The following is a 22,317-nucleotide window of genomic DNA, read 5'->3' as shown; positions in this document are numbered from 1 at the left end:
ACGAATTTAAATGCCCCAAAACAGTTAATTAGCGAGTGAAACTAATTGATTTTGAAAGTCTGTGTCAACACAATTTATAAAATACCAATATTAACTAAATAAATATAAAAAATAGAACAGATAATAAGCAGCGGAAAACAACAGTCACTTGCTGAAAACAGGCTGCGGTTAGCGGGGAAAACACGTTCCAACCGCCCGTTAAACTGGCAGCTCCTCCGGTCTGTTAGCGGAGCTAAGCTACTCCGAAAAACTCCGTAGCAATTATTAAAGTAAGAATATTCTGGATGAACTGAATGGATAGACGAAGCTATAAGGTCTACTTTCTCGCCTAAAAAGAAATTTAAATGAGTTTTCGTGGCAATTAATGGTGGTAAAAATGCAATACATTTCTGTACTGACATTCTATATTTACCGCTGCTGGTGGCGCATTGCATTGTGGGATATCTTGCTGCCTCAAGTCCGCAGAAGGATGCATTGATGCATCCTCGATAAAATGGGCGGAGCAAGAACACATCCGGGTACTTTGAGCGTTCTTGCTTGGATGTGTACTTTGAATTGGAACAGTACTTGGGCCGCTGTCGATGACGTTTCACGAGGACGCGAGAACACAAGTACAGACAAGAACGCATATTGAGAAACGGCTATACTGTGATTAAACTACAACAACCATAATGCCAAGCAACTGATGACGTCTTCGAAACACACCCCTCTCTGCATTGGCTGGTGTTTTCTTAACCCCTTGCAGTGCGCTGCTTGACTGAAGGTGAAGCTCTCCTGCTTTGTTTTGTCTTTGAGGGTAAAATGTCCTCCGGGAGGCTGTTAACCGTGCAGGCTCGGACGTGTAAGCGCCTGGTAAGTGACAGTGTGAGAATGTCGATAAAGTTTCTTGTATATCAGCCAAAATAAAGTCATTTTAGCACCTCTATGGCAACAGAAGGCCGTAAGTTGGATCAGCTCTGCTAAGTGTTTACTGTTTGAGAAGCGTCCTTGGAGAAACTTTAGCAGTCTGACAGCAGCAGAAAGGGTCATTATGTTATTTGGGTTCACCGTGAATCATAGCACTCATAAAAACAACAAATAAGCCATATACAATTAATAAGTAAACTGCCACGGTCCACTTACTTAGCATGAAACTTAGCATTACTTTGTAATAGGGCTGCAGAGCTGCTTTTTCTTGAATGTAGTTTCTACTGCTAGCTTTATGGCACCCCCGTCATGCATTTTATCCAAAGCTACTGCATTGCTTCTATTTATAAGTTTTGACCTCAGTAATACAACGGTTAAAGTTGGAATGCAATTCTAAGCGTCCCATGTGGCTCTTGACAAAAGGGATGTTTCATAGTATTTAGTAAATCTGGATCACCTTTACCCACTCTGGCCCCAGATTACAGGTCAAGAATGGTACAAATTTGGCCCGCCAGCAAATGTGATTTAAATTGTGCAGAAGGATTACAGAGATAAATGTTAAGTGCCAGGTTTCCCGCGGTTCATCAATTTAAAAATAAAGCCGCAATTGATATTAAAATGTCGTAAATTGGATTTCATTGCTGTAATACGTCTCAAATATTAAAATAACTGTTCACATTTATTATTTTTTCAATTGTTTACCTAATGCTTCTCGTTGTAACGTCACGCGATAGCGGAACCAATGAAAGCGATGTTGTTGCGGGCGGGACTCTCAGAGCAGATGCACATCGTTGTTGTAGCAGTAGCAGTGATTGTTTTTATCCTGGACCAGATGGGAAAGTGTAAATTCAACGAAAATTGGCTGTTCATCCAAAATTTTTCAACATGGCTGCGACCGGTACCAGCGAATATGTACGTAGCACGTTGTATTTTGTGCAAGAAATTTTTCAAACTCGGAACGATGGGAATCAAGGCAGTGGAGTCACACATGCGAAGCATGAGACACAAAAGGGCAAAATCAAGCTGCCAACAAACACAAAGTTTTTCCCAGTTCTGTTCCACTCTCGTCTCTCCATCTCCGATATCAGCAACAGAGACAGCAGCGCCACATTTCCGGACATTGTTCGGCGTCACGCCTACACTGAAAACAGAGGTATTGCAGACTTTGAACACTGAGAGAAAACACCAAACATGCAAGTAAAATGAATGAGTTACAGACGTGTTCCGTGAAATGTTTCCAGATTCTGACATTGCCCACTCGTTTGCATGCAGAGATGGCCTCCACCAGCAAGTTTGTATTAGCTCCATACATTGGAGTCCTCGACTCAGTTGTCCTGGGTTCGATTCCCGGTGTCTGCCCATGTGCTGCATGTCCTCCCCTTCTGTTTGTCCACTGCTCAATAAAGGCCATTTGAGCCTAATTTATTTATTTATTTATTTATTTATTTTTGAAAATTCAGAGCAGCTTGTTGCGGATTTAAAGAAATACACACTTGTTTTTATGTTTGAGAGCCTCAACAAGTCCACAAAAACAAAATAACTGGTACAACACAAAGTATTGGCAGTTTTTTAATCATTTCACTTTCAGTTTTTTAGTGTAATAAGATGAGATTTATACACAGATTTTTAGTCAAAGACGGACTTTAGTGCCAAACCAGCTATAAATAAATTTTATTGAGCCTGAGAGGCTGACCCAAACCTTGACTTTTTTTTGTCTCTTTAACCCTTTTTAATTTTTGAGCAGTCATTTTGTTTGTGATTTTAGATTTTAAATTTTTTTTCCCTCACTATTTTGGCTTATGTGACAAAAAGTTTGCACACGTACCAAGTCGCCTTAGTTCACCCGAGGAAAGCCTAAGAGCAGCCGCTTCTTATGTTTACAAGCTCACTTTTACAAAACAAGTCTTCAAATGCATCCTTGTAAGTTCTAAATCTTTCATGAATTGCTTGAATTGTCATATTTTCCACGGTCTTGTCATCATAGGCTCACAATTACTTTTCCAGAACCTACACATCACGGCCTTCCCTTAATGTAAGTACAGCTATAGGCATCGTAAACAAGCTGTTTTTGGATCACATTTTTAACATGAAACTGTCAGTTTTATGTAAACAAAAAATAAATAAATAAATTGTGTGTTTGCAGGAAGTCGTCATCGTCAGCGCGGTGCGAACTCCAATGGGCTCCTTCAGAGGCAGCCTGGCAGCAGTTCCAGCCACCAAACTGGGCTCCATTGCTATTAAAGGAGCCATAGAGAAAGCAGGTGTGTCCACACAGTTGGTTCCGTCTATGAAAGTTTGCGCCAAAATTTGACGCATGATTTTTGTTTGGTTTTTTAAAGTGAAACAAAGATTGCTCAATTGAAACAAGGTGATGAGTTGACTTTGTTTCCTTCAGGAATTTCTCCTGAAGAGGTGAAGGAAGTTTACATGGGCAACGTGCTTCAGGCGGCGGAGGGCCAGGCTCCCACACGACAGGCCCTGCTGGGGGCAGGTAAGGTCATGTTGGTGCTTTTCTTGTAAAATGGAAAACAAAAACTAAAATGAAGGAGAAAAAAAAAACTTCAGTTATTTTTGATAACCGTCCAGTTTAGATACTGAAGCTGTGCCCTTACGCTGCAGTATTTTTTTTTTTTGTCAAATTATATATAGTTTCTATGTTTATCTTTGCGTTACATCCCGATAAGTTAGATTGCAGTAAATATAGCTTTTCATGTTGCTCAGTGTTTTTGTTTTTTTAACCGAAACTTGCACAGTAAAAAAAATAAATACTTGCCTCTGACTTATACAGCCTTAGTGTTGTTAAATGATAAATAAGGTGGATACAATAAAAAAAAAAAAAAAACCTGATATCCCAAATCTGTTTATTCACTTTTCATCTTTTAAATGCATTTTTGAAGTATCGGATCAGGAAGAGATATCGACCGATATTCAAAATCAAAGGACTCACCACTAGTTGAGTTTATTTAACTGATGTAAATGAAAATCTTTTCATATTTTTGTTCCAGGTTTGACAATTGGGACGCCAGCAACAACCATCAACAAAGTGTGTGCTTCTGGGATGAAGTCCATCATGTTGGCGGCACAGAGTCTGATGTGTGGACATCAGGTAAGACAAGTGAGGCTAACAGCAACAAAGTCCAGTTTTACCACGATTTTTTTGCTGTTGTGTGTTTTCCTTTTGAGCTTCAGCTTCACTATCTTATGTTCTGCAACAAGAATGCAACTCCTTTGCAGCGTTTCAGAATAAAAACATGTTTGTGTGTGTTCAGGATGTTATGGTGGCAGGAGGCATGGAGAGCATGTCCAACGTGCCGTACGTGATGGCCAGAGAGGCACCACCCTACGGAGGCGTGAGGATGGAGGACCTCATTGTCAAGGACGGCCTCACGGACGTCTACAACAAGTTCCACATGGTAACCGTTGGAGCAAACTCGTCTCAATCTGTGGGTTTTTTGCAGCGTCACAACATTGCAGTGTGCAACTTCCACAGGGCAACTGTGCCGAGAACACGGCGAAGCAGTGCAAGATCAGCAGAGAGGAGCAGGACGCCTACGCCATCAGCTCCTACAGCCGCAGCAAAGCGGCGCACGAGTCCGGCGTACTGGCCAAGGAGATTGTCCCAGTCAGCATTCCACAGAGAGGTGCGGGAGCGCCCAGAGAGCGCTGCTCTCGGCAGGAAGTGGCGTTTAAGTTCCACCAGGCTGATGTTTCTGTGGTTCCGTAGGAAAACCAGACGTGGTGGTGTCCGAGGATGAGGAGTGGAGGAGGGTGGACTTCAGCAAAGTGCCCAAACTGAAGGCAGTCTTCCAGAAAGAGAACGGTAACGATCATAGTCGATATGTGTATCGGCAGAACAGGCCTGATTTTGGCTGAATGGTTAATATTCAGACTGCTGATCAGTTGTTCTTCATTTATTTAAAGCTGCAGTATGTAACTTCTATAAAAACGATATTCTTTTACATATTTGTTGATACTGTTACAGTTTGGTATGAGACAGGTGACCTGTGAAAAAAATCAAGCTCTTCTGCCTTCTCCCAGTGCTAAATAGAAACAACCAATCAGAGCCAGGAGCTGGGTGTTAGCGCTGTCAGCCATGTATGTGTGCGTGCCACTTCTATACAGCTCCTCTCTGTTGTGGATGTTAAGGCTAGTTAGCATGGCTACCGGTGACAGATAAATGGATTTTCCTGTAACAGTAAGTTGTTTTTCTGCCATAAGCTCACTTAGCAGCGTGTTCACAAAGTTGACTGACAGCGCTAAGTCCCTCCTCCTGGTTCTGATTGGTTGTTGACAGGGAGCAGTGCATTTCTTTAGACGGCAATAGCAGCACAATCTTTCCACAGATTATTTTTCTCATACTGTCACAACATAGGGATAATTTTCACAAAAGAGGGAAAAACATATTTTTAGAAAAGTCACATACTGAAGCTTTAATGAGTTCTGCTTCTGTTCAGGCACGGTGACGGCGGCTAATGCCAGCACGCTGAACGACGGAGCAGCCGCTCTCGTCCTGATGACGGCAGACGCCGCAAAGAGACTCAAAGTCACGCCGCTGGCCAGGATCGTCTGTAGGTGCCAAACGCAGAAAATGCAGCGATTTGAAGGGATTATCTGTCAAACTCACAGCTCTGATTATCCACAATTTCTTCTTCTTTTCTTCATAGCTTTCGCTGATGCGGCGGTCGCACCCATTGACTTCCCCATCGCTCCGGCGTACGCTGTACCAAAGGTGGGTGGAAGCTGGAGTCAACTAATCTTAAAATCTTTAAAACTTTTTAATGAATGTTTCTGACTTTCTTTATGATCAGAAGTTTAGATGCACCATGGCTTCAGTTCACACAGCAGGCCTGGATGCTCAATTCTGACATTCTGCTAAAATCCTGTTTTTGTGTGAGCATTCATTCTAGTGTTTAAGTGTGACTGTTCTGTTTGAACGGTTTACGACCTCAAAGTCTGAATGAGCAGAAGAAGAACGTAACCATCACACAGCAGCGCACTATTTATGGTGGTAATAATGGACGCCACCGTCTGTGGTTCGATTTTTAACGTTATCGAGCAACAGGAGCTGACGGCATCGTCACAAGATCATAACAAGACGAAGGAAGATAAAAAAAATAATTTGATTTATTTCAAACAGGCTTTTAAAAACAAGAAAACATTTGATTTCATTTGATAACTAGGATCGAATTTAAATGTTTGCATTTGAGATGGAATTTGTTCAAATAGAATTGCATTTTATATTACTATACATAAACCGGATGTTTATGTATTCACTGTAAATCTGCACTAAATAGACAAACTTGATTGCAAATGAGAACATGATTTGTCATATTCAAAATTAAACTGAAAGAAAAATCATTAGGCAACTTTATACAGAAAATGTACACATGGGTTGCAGGTTCTGGACGCAGCTGGACTGAAGAAGGAGGACATCGCCATGTGGGAGATCAACGAGGCCTTCAGCGTGGTCGTGCTGGCCAACATCAAAATGCTCGACATCGACCCGGCAAAAGTCAACGTCAACGGAGGAGCTGTTTCTTTGGGACACCCGATTGGGTAAGAGGTCATACAGGAAAGTGCAACGGTGGGGATGGTGATCCAGAACGTGTAACAAGACTGTAAACCAGCTTGTGGTTCCACAGAACACCAACCTTCACCTTCAAAGAGTTGATATTTTTATATTATAAAGGAGCTAAATCATCCTGATAGTTTTATATCCCATCCACAGTTTCCAGAATTGAATGAATGGAACATTTTTGATTTTATTTGTTTTGTTTATTCCAACTTAATGGTCATGTTTTGATGTCGCCACAAGATGGCAGTATTGCACCAACTCGTTATCCTGGAGCTCTGCTTTTTATTCAAAATACGATAACAGCTTCTGTTAAACTCTCAAACTCGTTGATGAAAGAAGGAACTTTTTGTCTATTTTTGGCAGTCAAACCTTTTGAGACTGAAGAAAATGTCTTCCTTTTGCATTTACAAAACCAGCATTCCTACCTGCTTGAAATTTTTCAGGATGTCTGGGGCGAGGATCGTGGGTCACATGGTGCACAACCTGAAGTCGGGTCAGTACGGACTCGCAGGGATCTGCAACGGAGGAGGCGGAGCGTCTTCCATCCTCATCCAGAAGTTGTAGGGAAAAAAGCTGAAGGAAGCCGTCCGTTTTTTCCTGCTTTTACATCGTGTGGTAGCCGGTTGCTACGAATGGTTAGAACATCAAGATGACTGTAAAGAGTCCATTTGTTACAACTTTAGTTCCAGGGGCCTTAATCAAACAAAGCATTACACTCAGCCCTCATATCGTCATGACTCCAACGTTCCAAACACTCCCTTGTTTGATGGAATGTCTTGTCAAAATCACGGATTAATATTTAAGCTGTGAAAGGATGTGATTAAATAGTTTTTCAAAGTGTTGTGTGGTTATTGACTGCAGAAACTTAAAAGGTACTCATGATGCAATTCATAAGCCTGTTTGGGTGGAACCATATAAAACGAGAAGATGAGGTGAAATTGGTTCTCAACAGAAAAAGGGAATGAAAATGTAAGGTTGTTATAAAGTCTTTTTTTTTTCTTTACAAGCGCAAACTGTTGTAACAACCTGATTCAATTACATAAGTAACTGGCCTTCCTGTGAGAAAGTATTGAGTTGAATTGTTTGAGACCTGCATCCATCTGTGATGTATGGAGTCGGTAAAACGGCAAAGAATAAAGCTTCCTAGAACAGAAGTAACAAGCTACCTAAAAATGAGTTAAAAGTACAATATTTACACTTCAAATGTGTTGGAATGAAAATCATAAGTTGCCCCAAAAATAAACAGCCAAAGTAAAGATACTCAACAAAAATGTAATTAAGTACAGTATTCAAGTAAATACTGTCCACCACTGGGTTTCACACAGTCATGACTCTCTACTTTATTTATGTAGCTCATTTCATCAACATGGCAGTTCAAAGTGCTTTACACCACAAAAAACTTCAGTCGTCTGTTATGAAGCAAGCAATATGCTTTGCACTTTGTTAAATGCCATTAGAATCATCAAGCAAATGCACATCAAACATGTTGATCAATGTTCCACCCACTGCTAATCAAAGGCAACTTAACAGGTGGATTTTGGGCCCTGATTTAAAGCCAGTCAATGTTTTGGTTGTTTTGCAGTTTTCTGGAAGTTTGTTCCAGATCAGTGGTGGATAGAAGCTGTATTCTGCTTCTCACCATGTTTGGTTCTGGTTCTGTGGATGCAGAGCAGACTACCAGAGGGTCTGAGTAGTCTGGAAGGTTGATTTGACAACAAAACCTTAAAGTACTTCGCTGTCCGGTGATTTATAAACTAATAGAAGTATTTTAGAAGTTTTATTAGAGAGTGGTCACATAGGAAAGACACGCAACAAACATCAACAAGCCATTTATAAAAGTATTTTAAAGTCTATTCTCTGCTCTACACTGTAATGATTTTAAACCTGGGGTGATGCTCTCTGCTATCTTCCTGGTTTTAGTGAGAACAGGAGCAGCAGCTGCTTCACCAGCATGGAGCTGATTATTTTTGCTGTTCTGTGATTCGTTGGAATTGTACTTTTAAGAGGGTTTTTTATTGTTATTCTTTCCTCATCCATCCTTATCTGCTTTCTTTCTGTATTGATTATTATGGATTTTATCTTCTGCAAACTGTTCAGCTTTTAGTTAGAAAGCTCTTTATAAATAAAGTTATTAATGAATGACCTCATTAATTGAACTCCACGAATCCTTTTGATCGATGACTCAGTTGCACAGTTTGCCGGTTTTTATTGGCTCTGCCACACCTACTGATCAAGTAGTGTTATCGTCCATTCATCGTTTTGCAGGTGATGGAGGTGAACTGCTCAATACATCACGATACTAATTTCAGACCATATCGCCCAGCCGCATGCAGAACTGTAATCTCCACCAAAATCAGTGATTGAGCTGCTTATATTCTGAACACAAATAGATGCACATTTTGGACTATTTTTGAGACGATGCAGACCCAAAGCGTTCCGTGTTTCGTTGACTTCATTAAAAAAAAAAGCCCCGATATGCGCGGACCAGGTGGGACAATGTGTTGTTCAGCCTCTAGAGGCCGCTGTCTTTCATTCCACCCTTCTCCTGACTGTCTCCTCATTCAAACCGCGAGTTCAACTTTAACTTTAACTGACGCTAAACGTTCTTTTAGTCCAGCAGCTTAGTCACCCGGTTATTTTAAAGGACACAGCTAAGTACTCTTTCAAAGCAAAACGATACATGTAAAGCAGAAACACTGTTCTTTTTCTCATTTTTGCTGTTCTTTTTCTCATTTTTGCAGGCCAGACAAGAGCTAGAAAATGTACAGTGACTCTTCACTGATCATTCAGATGGATTAAAATTATGCTTTACGAAATATCCTGTTTCCTTTCACCAAATCCGATAACCTGTCAGATAAACTGAACAGTGCTTATTAATATTTAAAAACTGGCCCATAGTTGCTCATATTTTTTTTTTCCCTCTGCATGCTGGGAGGTGACAGTGTGAATCCACCACTAGAGTAAAAGTACTGAGCATGTGACAGAGCAGAACGGCAGAGCTGAAGGTGAGATGGAAGAAACACTTCCATCTTCCAAAACAAGAATTTCAGTGAATTTTGTTGTATAAACTCAAGCAAATTAACATTTATTTTGTTATCTTTTAAAAACTAATTTTATCTTTTGCAGGGTTGGCTCCAGAGCAGTGAGACCAGCTTCAGTATGCAATGCAATCAGGTAGGTTGTGTATATAAAAAGCACCAGGTAAGAGTATCCCGTTTTAGACTGAAACCATCAAGGTTATTTCTGAACAAGTTAGAACTGAACTGTGTTTTCTTTCCCTTTACGTCCAGGAAAGCGAACATATCTATGACAACGCGGTGTTTCAGAATGACATGGGGAGACCCCCTCCATATTCTCTAAGTGTTTACCCACAGATCCCCAGCTACACCTCTGGCCCTGCTCAGATCAACACCCAGCAGACTGCAGCACCTCCGCCACGGCAGAAGAAAGGTACGGCCAAAATTGATTCGTAGCTTACATAAAGTTGTGCTGGGGATTTTAAGGCACGTGAAAAATAAATGTAATCATTGAGGTATATGTCTAAAGAGATGAATGAACATATTTTGTTTTGCTTCCACTTTCTAAATCCAGGTTCAGTTATGCTTTCAGAGAAACAGCCACAGCCTCAACAATAATGTGCTTATTCACTTTCGCTTCACTTAACCTGGCGTCAAGTAGGGATTTCATGTGATTGATGAACAATGAGCGGCGTCACCGTGAAGTGTAATTTTTTCCTAATTGATCATCAGAAAATTGTGGGGTTACTCATTCTGTTTATTACACACCTAATCGGGTAAATGAGTCCATCTGTTTGTGATGTAATGTCAGTATGAATTCAGATGCTCTGTTTTCTGGTCTTGGAGAAAAAAATGATAGTCTTTAGATTTGCAAAGTTGGGAGAGACATAACCTGAAACATCAGCAGTTGTAGCAGAATCTAGAAAACATTCAGTCTGAGCAACTGAATCGAATTTGAAGTTTGTTGTTGCACTGGAATAACATTTAAGAGTTCAAGAGGTATGAATACTTTAGCAAAACATGGTTTTTAATTAATAAAACGATCTCATGTTAATAATCAGCACCACACCTCAGCTTTAACTGACTATTTAAAACATTAAAATAATTTATCTTGATGGCTTGCTATAACACAGTTAACTTTTACTGTGGAAAAAATAAAGTAAATAGAAATGCTGTCTTAGCCTAAAAGGGTTAATAAGTTTTTCCAACTTAGGGCCACTTTATTTTGTTTGTATATATGGTTGCTATTAACCCATAATGTTTGCTTACCAGTGTCAACATTATAAACTGTGCAGGAAAACTCCTTCAGTCTGCAGTCATGAATTTAATCATTTTCAAAGTGACAGATTCAAAAATATTATCTTTTAGTTTGAGTAATTTTTCATGACATTTAAAAAAAGAAACATACTCAATCTTAAAGGCAGTGCAACCTAAATGAAACAGCAAGAAATAGAAATGGCATCATACATGAAATAATCTTTAATAACAGATCAAAATAAAAAATACAACTTGTGAGAAAAACATAGTTACACTTAATATTTCTTAACTGGCACAGCTGAAAAATAGGGTGCACCCATGTAATTTTACTATAGAACAATAACAAAAAGCCCTCTGAAGAACTGAAACTGGTAAGAAAGTATCATTATCTACAATAAAATTGGCCCCGTATGGCTAAAATGCAGCTTAGTCACAAAAAAACCATAACACCCAAAGCAACATAAAAAGCCAGGTTACAGTTTTCAGAGACTGTAACCTATATATGTACCTATGTATGTAACCAACATATAAAGCCTACATTTTAGGAGACATTTCTTGTGTTGTCATGGGAATATCTACTACAAGAGGGATTGGCAAAATTTTTTAGCCCCAAAGTAAATATTTATTTTGCGAACTAAATATTTATTTTCCAAACTAAACATTTAATTTTCAAACTAAATATTTGGCTTACTAGCAACCTAAATATTTAGTTAATATGCAAATTAGCCTGCCGATAAACGGAAGTGGAATGTCAAAATAAAAGCTGAGTTTTGCGGACTTATATTAAATTCTGCTGCTGGCAGAAATGGGTCGCCTCCGTCGTCTCGCAGGTAAAGTTTGTTTTTTAACAAACTTTAATCGTAATCGATTCTTTTTAACTTGGCATGTCCTAGATGTTAGTTGAAAACATAGGGCGTAAATTTTTAGCGGCTATCCAGATGTTTACTCCTGTTTCTATAGCAACAGTTTTCTGTATCAACGTCCACCATTACAGCCAAGCCAGAACACTTCCGGTTCATGTTAGATTCACGTTTTAGCTGCTTTAGACCTGCTAGCAACGTTTTAAAAACAAACAGTTTTTGGACTCATTTTCACATACATAATTTTGTTTTACGAATGAATAAACAGAAAGTCTTAAACTTCCATTGCTGCTCTAAAGAAATTTAAGAGTAAATGAACAGGAACCTGTAGTGTTCTGGCTTGACAGTACTGTCGTGCATTGATTCAACTGTTCCTGGAAAACAATGTTTCTCAAACTTTTTCAGGCTGAGGATCATTTAACCCATTTAACAAAATACTCACGGACCACCTACCTTGAAATAAAACCATGAAAAAGCTTTCCAATGATGTCAAACGGCATGGAAATAAATAACTATTTTACACTTGTAAAGTGAGACTGTTGTAAGTACAAAGAGAGATTGCTGCAAAGTACAAAGTAAACGTCTGCGTAGCCGTTAAAATGGCACATCCTATGTTTTCAACTAACACGTAACATGTCGGCTCTAGAGGAGTAGAATCGACGATTAAAAATAAAATGTTACTTGAGCAACGATTCAGTACCGCGAGCTGCGGAGTTTATACACAGGGTCTCAAATCCCTTTTACTTTGGTATTCCACTTTCGCTAATGCAAATTAGCTTTTCGGCAAGCTAATTTGAATATTAGCTAAATAGTTAGCTTGGAACCAACCTAAATATTTAGTTTGTAAAATTAATATTTTCCTGACTAGATTTTGCTAAATATTTAGCTCAGACTTAACCATATAGTTTGGGCACTAATATTTAGCTTCCTGACAAAACAGGAAAGTTAATTTGAAAGCTAAATAGTTTGTAAAATGTGTACTTAGCTTGTGAATTCAACATTAAGTTTGGAATGGTGACATTTATAAATGTAACATGGTGAAAATATGACTTTTTAAAATGAACTCCCATATTTTTTTCTCTATGACAAGCTAAATTAACCAAAAATTTTGATATAATTATACCATTTTTTTTACTGTATAACTTTGAAAACAGCACCCTACAATCCTATACCTGACTTAAAACATGAAAAGTTTCACCTGATTTTATGTCAGACAGAAAAAAAAGATGGGTATTTTTCAGTGATTCTGTGTAATACGGAGTTCCTTCTTTCATTTGCATTCTAATTTGAATATTGTTCTGCTTCCACAGCAAAAAGGTTGCGTCCCTGGAAGCGCACCATCTATATTACTCTGTCTGTGGTTACCACCCTGATAGTGGTCATCGTCTTGCTGTGGTATTTCTGTACGTTCACTTAGAGAACCTTGTGACTTGACTTTGTTTTTAAACTTAAGTGTGATTCTGCTTGTGTCCTTCCTCTTCCCTTTTTATTAGTTGTTGTTTCTATGTGTGTCTTTGCAGTATATTACAAGTGTCCATTTGGGAAGTCATGTGGACCGGGTGGGAAGTGTCTGAAGACCACCCAGTGGTGTGATGGTGTACAGCACTGTTTAAACGGAGCAGATGAGTCCCAATGCTGTAAGATATCGAGATGGAAATCCTACATGTTCCTCACTAACGTATACACCATGCGCCATTGTCTTCCCTGAGTACGGTTGTTTGTTTTACACAGTTCGCCTGCAGGGGATCGATTTCATGTTGCAAAGTTATTCATCAAAAGACAAACTCTGGTTGCCTGTGTGTGCTGAGAAGTGGAATGACAACTACGGGAGTACTGTGTGTGTGCAGATGGGCTACGACAGGTGCTAATAGTTTATTCCCATATCTACTGAATTTAAGACTGTAATTGAACGCAATGTATTTGCATTCATTTGCATGGTTTTCACAATGTTATACAGCAAACTCTGAAATGTGTGACCTACATTTGTGCCCAGGTCCCTGACTCAATACTTTGTAGAGCCACCTTTTAGCTGCATTTACAGCTGCCAGTCCTTTGGAGTATATTTTTACCAACTGTTCACATCTTACATTTCTACTTGTTCTTTAATGCAAAACAGCTCTAGCTCAATCAGTTTACATCAAGAGCATCTGCAAACATCAATTTTCTAATTTTGCCATAAATTATCAGCTAGATTTAGTTCCAGACTTTGATTAGGCCATTGCAGCACATAAAATATTGATGTGTCTTTAATCTAAACCATCACATTGCAGCTATGGCTCTATGTTTAAGGTTGTTGTCAAAATTTAAAGTTAAAAAGGAGGTGGGGAGGGGGACTATTTTATATCCTGATAATTAAATTGGTCTCTACTCTGAAAATTCCAATTTGCAACACTAATCTACGTGTACTACAAACAAAGTGGTTGACAATTATAATATAGGTGACCAGGCAGGGTGACCAATCAGATTTCAAGGTTAGTTGTATATTGTCCTTTAAGTTATGTGACAGATAAGCAGCTTAAACTCAATGAGCGATGTGGTAAATTGCATGTTAAAACTGACAACTGTGCAAAAGTTCAGTCAAGATTTTTGTTGTAATTACTATTAACTGCTTTACCAAAATTTATTACTTTTTTATCTAAAAGTTCCATCCATCCAGCTATCCGTCTTTGGGAATTTTTTTAGCTGGTAACAAACTTAAAATTTGTAGAAGTATCCGCCATATATTCATTGTAAACTTTTGTATTTAAAGATCTCAGTGTTGTGTTAAGAGTAATGGTAGGACACAAGTGCAGGCAATGAAACAGTGTCTCCCATAGCATTCAGTCCAGGAGAGAAACAACTAAAGTAACAGAGAACATTTGGGACATTTGCTTTATAATGGAGGATCTAGCAAAGAGTGACAGATGAAGAAGAGCTTAGCTATTGAGGAGGACATGGAGATGACAAAGGACTCAGAGAGATAACGGGCGAACGGATGCAGCTGGGGATGGGAGCAGGCAGAGGCAAAAGAGGAAATAATTAACACCAGGGGAGCAGAATTACGAAAGCTGAGAGCAGACACTTTCTGCATATGCTTTTTTCTCGAGATAAGTTAATCTTGATGAAACCAACAGGAAATCAACTCATTATCTCGAGAAAGCCACAAGGAAAAAGCATATGCGGAGAACCTCTGTTCTCAACTTTCACACAGAAAGGAAGGATGAGGGTGAGGTGAAAAATGAGTAAAGCAAGGAGAATGTGAAGAGGAAAAGAAACATTATAAAAACCTTATAAAACAGCGAGCAGAAAGAAACACGAATCTAAACAAATCCAAAGTACAATGAAACGAGAAACGAACTGAACCGACACTAAACAATAAAGGAATGATTAAAACATAGACAGAGAAGGCTAAACATTGGATCATAACATTGAATACTCTAAAAAGAAGTCACTGTTTCTTGTCTCTCTGTGTATCCCACAGAACGTTTTATGGGGGCTCTACTGAAGTCAGCTTTAGAACCTCAGCCCCAGAGGGATACTTGACGCTAATTTCTGGAAGTACCTATAAATCCCCGATACAGTCACAGCTCAAACGCAGGTATGGCCACACCATCATATAAGTATGGATAGTGATTTACAGAGTGAAGTGATAATAACATAATAATCTTATCTTACTTTACCTTGCAGCTCACAGTGCTCAGTCAAAGCTGTTAAACTCCAATGCATTGGTGAGTTCCTAATTGGCACAAGAGCACAAGAAAAGATATTAGTGCATGACTCATGAAAGAATAAATCAGACAAGTACAGAGACTTTCTGTTTGTGACAGGGTGAAATACTAAATTACAATTTTATTTACTTTTTTTGGTTCTTCTCCTCTGAATGTTGAGAATGTGGCAAGAGTTTGAGCGGTCGCATCGTAGGCGGCACCGAGGCGGTGAACGGAGCTTGGCCGTGGCAGGTCAGCCTCCAGATTTACTCTCAGCATGTGTGCGGAGGCGCCATCATCAGCCCAAGCTGGATCCTGAGTGCAGCACACTGCTTCAAACCGTGAGTCGTTACTCGGTGTTTTCTAAATAAACGCAAAAACAGTCAAGTGTTTAGGTCTCATGGGCATAATTTAGTACCATGTGATTGGAATGTTAAGAATTTAGCTGCTGACATTCTGACGACAAAACGATGAAACGTTTCGGCGCTAGCATGAGGCAGATTTTTGGCCGTATCAGAAATTGGGAACTTTTTTTTTGCATCATACAAAGAAGAAGACAACCGGAACTAGGAGGATCGTAGTTTGGAGTGTTTTTTTTTTGTTTTTATGATTTGATTCACATGTGATTTTTATGGAGTTTCTTATTAATTGGAAAAACCACAATTGCGAAATTGTGTTTTTGTCATTAGCAGACGATCAACAAAACTTTTGTTGCATTTGCAATGGAAACCATTACAATGAGGCTTTTAAAAAGGTGGCCGGCCATCTTACCTTTGGGGTTAACGTGTATCTCAGGTGACTGGCTACACAGAGAACCAGGGTATAAAGATGCCAGCCATCTGCAAATTCCAACCATTCAACTTCAACCCAAAATTTGAACCATATCAAACTCTGATAAGTGCTTTTAATGTTCTCTTATGCAACTATGAGGTATTGTGTATGTCTGGAGACGATCACCTTCTCGATAAGCCTGTCGCAATAAGCAATTAATCAACTAATCGCATGATAAATTAAAATGAGCTCAATAATTTTCATTCTGACGATTCATATTTTCTTTACAGAAACTTTATAATCCACTTCTTATGGCTTCAGTTGTATGTGGTTTTTATTTACTCTTTTTAAAAAATTTTAATCAGTTTTGGTTGGTCTGCTTTATTTCGTATATTTAAAATGTCTTCCAGTTTCAGTATGGACTGTCCTGTACAAAATTAAGGTTTATTAGTCTCTGAGGGGGAGAACTTGCATTGTTGTGGCATTTACCGCTATATTACTTAAAAATGATTTCAAAATAACAATATTATAGTAATTACTGGGACAATTTATCGTCCAGCAAAATTAGTTTTGACTTGACGCTGACCGTGCCTTCTCAGCCCTTCCAGGACAACAAGATGGCTTTCGACTGGCTTGAGGTGTTCATGTGAAAGAGGCTGCCATTCCCACGGTCAAAGTAGCTGCTCCAGAAATGACGTGACTTGTGCTCTCTTGACAGCTTTCGCTTCCTTGAAAACCCAGTCTTTACAAACTTGCACCTGGACAAACTTTGAACCAAATTATGTCTACATTGGACCTCTTAGTTTTGTTGGTTTCAATATCAAGCTCTGTACTAATTTAATGACTGGGTGTCATGCGGTAGCAATGTGTGTCATGTTTACAACTTGGTGATCTGTTCTGTTCTTGATAGTACAACAAAAAATGATTCATGTATGGCTTGCTGATAAAACGTGTCGAGAGATCCTCTAAATTTGTTTCCCATGACAGATTTTCTGATCCTAAAATATGGGCGGCAACCTATGGGGATGTGTACCTGCCAGACCTGCAACCTAGAAGGTCAGTGAAGAGAATCATTTGTCATCAGGATTTTGACACTAAGACCAATGCCTACGACATTGCATTGGTAAAACTCAATAGGCCCATAATTTTCACACGTAAGTGCTTCTTCTTTAAATCCACTTTTTATCTTTAGACGAACGTCTATGAGAACAATCAATTCACTTCATCTTGACAAAATGCATTATATTTCTTTGTATAGAAAGAACAGTGAGACCAGTGTGTCTCCCCAATGCTGGGCTTCAGGTAAATAGCAGCAGTGAAGCCTGGATCACTGGATGGGGGCAATTGTATCCATCTGGTGAGCTGATTGAACATATCCAGCTTTTCTGATCCTTTCATGCTATTTTCATTCTCAAATTTTCCTCCCTGTGTTTCTTTTTTCTTTTTTCCTAATTTTTCTGAATTTTGCTTCCAGCACATGTTGAGGAGCAGTAATTGTCATGATTGACTAAGTTATACGGAAGCCAAAGAGGGCGTTTTACCATATATACTTTGTCCCGATGGTTTTCTCAAGATGATAAGTTAATTTCCTGGTTGTTTTCTCAAGATAAAGCAATTTTCTGTTTTCAGGAGATAATGAACTAATTTCCCGTATCTTGAGATAACTTAATTTCCCGTTTTCCACATACGGTTTTCTCGCTCTAACGTGTTAATTTCCCAATGGTTTTACGTGTGTATTAAACACGATTTCATCCTTCAAACGCTTGCCACAATGGCATGCATTTCAAGGTTGGATTCAGGATCAAAACCCACACCAGTCATCAAATTTTGTTTTCTCGTGATTAACTCATTATCTCTAAAAAAAAAACAAAAACAAAAAAAAAAAAACGTGTGTATATGTACCCGTTATCTGAAGAAAACCATTCGGAAAAAGTATGTGCAGAAAATGTCCACTTTAGACTTCCGTAAAGTTAATTATAGATTTGCAATTTTTATTTTTTATTTTTCAGGTCCATCTCCTGATATACTACATCAAGCTCAGGTTACCATTTATAGTAAAGATATATGTAATAATCGTTACGTGCTGCATGGGAAGGTAACCAAGACCATGTTCTGCGCAGGCAAACTGCAAGGAGGCGTCGATTCCTGCCAAGTTAGTTTTTGCCTCATAAGCATCACAGCTCTCGCATGCCAGAGCTACATAATCACAACTAAGAATAAGATGTTAAAATTGTTTCGGATGATTTCAGGATAATTTAGTTAATAATTCTCTGGCCACTCAGAGAATTATTATTTTAGGATAGTGTATGTAAATTTCATAGGAAAAATGTTTAGGTATCAAAATGTTTAAAAGATTTCTAGCTCATGCTTCAAATATGACATCAGCTGCTTTGTTGTTTTCAGCTGTCTGTACGTTTCCTTGTCTTATATTTTGTTTAGTAAAATAAATAAAGCAATGCTACGCTGTAAAAAAAACAACAACAACAACAAAAAAACAAAGTCTCTACTTTACGTCAAAATACCGGCAGCTGTGGTTGCCAGGGTTTTACCACACAAGTACAGTAAAGCCTGTATTTATAAATTTTATACAGATCATTGTATAAATATGGTAAAATGCCTATTTGTATGGTAAAATTCTGTGGTTGCCACAATTTTACCGAATTTAAAAGTTTGGCAGCCACAGTTGCTGGTATTTTACCATAAAATAGAGATGTTTTTTTTAAACATTATTTATGGAACATCAGAAGTCAGGAATGCATCAAAAGCTTGTGGCAGCATATTGTTTTTATGACGTTACATTTCTTTCATGTGTCATAAATGCATTGTCCTGACAAATTTCTGCCCTGTGTCCTGCAGGGTGACAGTGGAGGACCTCTGGTGGTTAAGACAGGAAATGTATGGTGGCTGATAGGGATCACTAGCTGGGGCTATGGATGTGGTTTGAGGACCAAGCCAGGAATGTACACCAATGTATCTTTCTTTAGGGAGTGGATACACAAACAAATGCAGGTACAGTATTGTGCATCAACATCTCATCTAATTTAATTATTGAATTTTATCTTCTAAATCTGCACCGTTGAATGATTAAGAAAGCAAAACAAAACATCTAGTCCTTATTTTTATGTTTACATGTCAGCAGGTCTCTGTTTTTTGCAGCTAAATACTGCTAAACTCTACACTTCAGATTTTTATTTGATCTTGCTTTGTGTTTCCAAGACATTCAAATGTGTTTTTGTGGAATCTGGTAGTTCTTTATGACATGGCTTAAAACTATGTGAACCATTTGCAGATTTTAAAACCATAAACATTAGCACAAATATCTAATTCTGCCTTTCCTTTTCAATCTCCACAGGATGAGTCGCAGACAGAACTCTGAGGTTCCTACCAATGCATTTTGAGTCCAAAACAAATTCAATTTTAGAATTTTTCAAGAATTGGGGAAAAAAACCTTATTAAATATGCTTGTTTCTCAATGCAAGCATTCAATGTTTGCTTTTAGAAAAAAAAATCTAGCTATTTATTTGCTCAGATGTGTGAGATTATCTACTGGATCTATCTGGAAATACCTTGTTGTCCACCTGGAAGAGCTGCAGGAATTGCAGAATTGGGAAGGAACAGTCCACCTGATGAAGACCCAATTAAATCTAAACCTGGACCCAAACTACCTGCAAATCCTTGTTCAGTTACCATGAAGGAGAAAACCTGCTATAAAAATGCACATATTTGTCTGAATGTGGATTCCTGCCACCATTAATGAACGGTTAACTTACTCATTAATCTGGATGTGACATCCCAGGATTCCCACGAGGTAACATGCTACAAGGTGCGACTTTACAGAAACTGAACTGTTTCCTTGTTGAGAAATATAGGGAGATGGTTTGAGGAAATGTTCAGGCTGAGATTTGCTTTTATTATTTAACTGGAAATGTACATTTAAATTTAACTGTCTTATTCAATATTCTGTATATTCTCACTGTTTCAAAAGTCTTGTGTGAGGCGATTTCTGAAATGTTGCTTTGTAAAACGACTGTAAATGATTCACCAAATGTTTGGAACTCCTGAGAGTAAAGCCTATTTGAAGAGAAAACAGTGATGTAAAAGAGTGCTCAATAGCATGCTCCTGCTTTAAAACCACATCATCTAGATGAGGGCTCAGGGGTCACCAAACTTTTTGAATCTTGGATTTTACTTTTTGGGGTGTTAATTGATATGAAGTGCTACAACTAATGTTTTTTTTTTTTATGTCACTTAACAGTTGCTTTTTTTGTTTTATGAATGAGACATGTAGAGCATTTTCTTCTAAATCTTCATTGTTCTACTTTTGTACAATTATGAAATAATCAACCTTGAAAACATATACAAAGGTTGGAGTTCAGACATAGGTTTGACATCACATCCAGGTAGATTCTGTACTCTTAGCAAGTTGGAAGCTAACTACTGCTTTGAGACAATAATGTATTTCCATACATTTCCAGCAACAAAGAAATTTGTGTCTTTTCTTTGCAAACAAATATTGCACTATACACTGAGGTAGTGACACAATACCAGCGATCAAAAGTTATATTTAAGCTGAGTTTTGTTCCTATGTGAAATGCTAAAAGGACAAAAACACTACATTTATTGATTGAGATATTATTTCTAATTAAATGCATTAATTTTATTTTAGGAGAATAGAGAAACAGACCAGATACAATTAATTTGATGGTATAATTAAAGGTTCCTACGTGTCATAGTTAAAGTGTTTTCTTTTTTCCCCTTCTTCCCTGTCCTCTCTTTGATCCTTCTCCATCAGTCGGGTGTCGAATCACTGCTCATGGCGGTTGGCTTACTGTTTGGCAGATGTTCAATCTCCCAGACTACATCTGCTACCTGTTTGTACCAATTAATGGGCCCCTGATACTGAGCCAACACCTCTTCAGTGGGTTAAACAGATGACACAATTAGCCACTCAATTGAGGACCTTACACAGCATCATATCCAAACCACGGGGCTGCCTTTTATCTGTTTGGCCTTTTTTCTTGATGCTTCTCAAATTAATGGGCAGACCAGGGTATCCTGCTCTATTAAACCAATATTCTTTGTAACCATCTCTAAAAGTAAAGCCCATTTTCCCATTACCAGGTCTAACTCCAGCCGGTTCGTGTCTAGCCAAGTTGGGCGTGTTGTCATTCGCAGTGTGTTCCTCACTACGTGGATGTGAAAATGGGCAGGATCACTGCAGTAACTGGGGTGGGCCATGAGCACGCAGGAGCTCTGAAGATGTCATTTTGCGGATTGTCTTACCCAGTTTACCCAGTATGTCACAGGATTTGACCATGGAAATATCTATTATGAGGTCACCGTGTTGCCAACTACTACAGTCTAGTTTTAGATTGAAAAATATGGTTTAGGTACTGTTGTTAAATCCATGGGGCTTTCAATGAATGGAGTCTGCTGCCAATCAAATCATTTGTGTTAGACTCGGCTAGGTCTGGCTTATACCACCTCTGATTGTTCCAGAAAACTGGATGAAACCACACAGGATCTGCGAATGAAGACGAATCTCAGGTAAAAGGTATAAAAAACAAAACCACTCCCCACATTACCATGAATAAGACATAAAAAAATGACATTAAAATGAAATAATAAAATGAGAATATTTTGAAATATATGTATGTATATTTTTAATTGTGTGAAATAAATAGTTTATGATGAGTAAAGTTATTTTGATTGGTGACGTATTTCCGCACTGGGGCGTAAAAATTTCGTTAAAAGTTGCACATGCGCAGTAGCACCTCTTCGACTCAAGCTCATTCGGGGGCGGACCTCTATGTCTATATCCATGTCTCCTGCGCCCAGACTTGAATGCCGCTCGATTTGCATGCCGCCACCTTCCTGCCATGAAGGCGACGCATGGAGATAACATAAAGTTAGTCTGAATGACAGGTCGACAGGTTAGCTAATTGTACGTAGCGAGGCTAATGCTTTGTTCTACTTTCCCTGCCTTCTTTTACAAACATCACGATATGACCCAGAATGGATTAAGACAGTGATGAGGTGAGAAAAAGAATAAATATGTGGTGTAGGTGTTTTACAGTGTTTTTAAATAGTAGTGCTGTATCGTGAAAAAGGGTGGAACTCACCTTTGAAGAGGCCCTTTGATATATTAGTCTAATTTTTTTAATGGGTGCTAATATGAGTTGTTGCTACTAAATGGATTGCCTCAATGCATTGGCCTCTGGAGAAGAACCTTTCAAAAGCATCCC

The 22,317-nt window shown here is 38.6% G+C and overlaps 2 protein-coding genes across 3 annotated transcripts; both read left to right on the top strand.

The window, feature by feature from the left end:
• The first annotated feature begins 581 nt into the window (after window positions 1-581).
• Window positions 582-7,318, top strand: acat1 (acetyl-CoA acetyltransferase 1). 2 transcript variants are annotated; one of them, XM_015001134.2, is made up of 12 exons: window positions 582-852; window positions 2,891-2,938; window positions 3,050-3,167; window positions 3,302-3,397; window positions 3,912-4,012; window positions 4,176-4,319; window positions 4,397-4,547; window positions 4,631-4,726; window positions 5,361-5,474; window positions 5,571-5,635; window positions 6,305-6,462; window positions 6,925-7,318. In XM_015001134.2, exons 1-12 carry the CDS (start codon window positions 802-804, stop codon window positions 7,043-7,045), a joined length of 1,263 nt encoding a protein of 420 aa, XP_014856620.1. In that variant the 5' UTR covers window positions 582-801; the 3' UTR covers window positions 7,046-7,318. The 2 variants fall into 2 exon arrangements, with proteins under 2 accessions (XP_014856620.1, XP_014856619.2); XM_015001133.2 differs by lacking the exon at window positions 582-852 and adding an exon at window positions 1,705-2,059.
• A 4,162-nt stretch (window positions 7,319-11,480) lies between these two features.
• Window positions 11,481-20,159, top strand: tmprss2 (transmembrane serine protease 2). Its single transcript, XM_015001113.2, has 12 exons — window positions 11,481-11,585; window positions 12,926-13,018; window positions 13,136-13,252; window positions 13,347-13,476; window positions 15,076-15,192; window positions 15,282-15,322; window positions 15,483-15,642; window positions 17,060-17,226; window positions 17,331-17,429; window positions 18,082-18,224; window positions 18,929-19,081; window positions 19,425-20,159. The coding sequence occupies exons 1-12, from the start codon at window positions 11,561-11,563 to the stop codon at window positions 19,446-19,448; spliced, it is 1,269 nt and encodes a 422-aa protein (XP_014856599.2). The 5' UTR covers window positions 11,481-11,560; the 3' UTR covers window positions 19,449-20,159.
• The last annotated feature ends 2,158 nt before the right edge of the window (window positions 20,160-22,317 follow it).

The sequence above is a fragment of the Poecilia mexicana genome, unplaced genomic scaffold (assembly GCF_051168715.1).
Source record: "Poecilia mexicana isolate PSO_F unplaced genomic scaffold, ASM5116871v1 scaffold_14, whole genome shotgun sequence".
Taxonomy (NCBI): Eukaryota; Metazoa; Chordata; class Actinopteri; order Cyprinodontiformes; family Poeciliidae; genus Poecilia; species Poecilia mexicana.
This window is presented reverse-complemented; position numbering and strand designations above follow the sequence as displayed.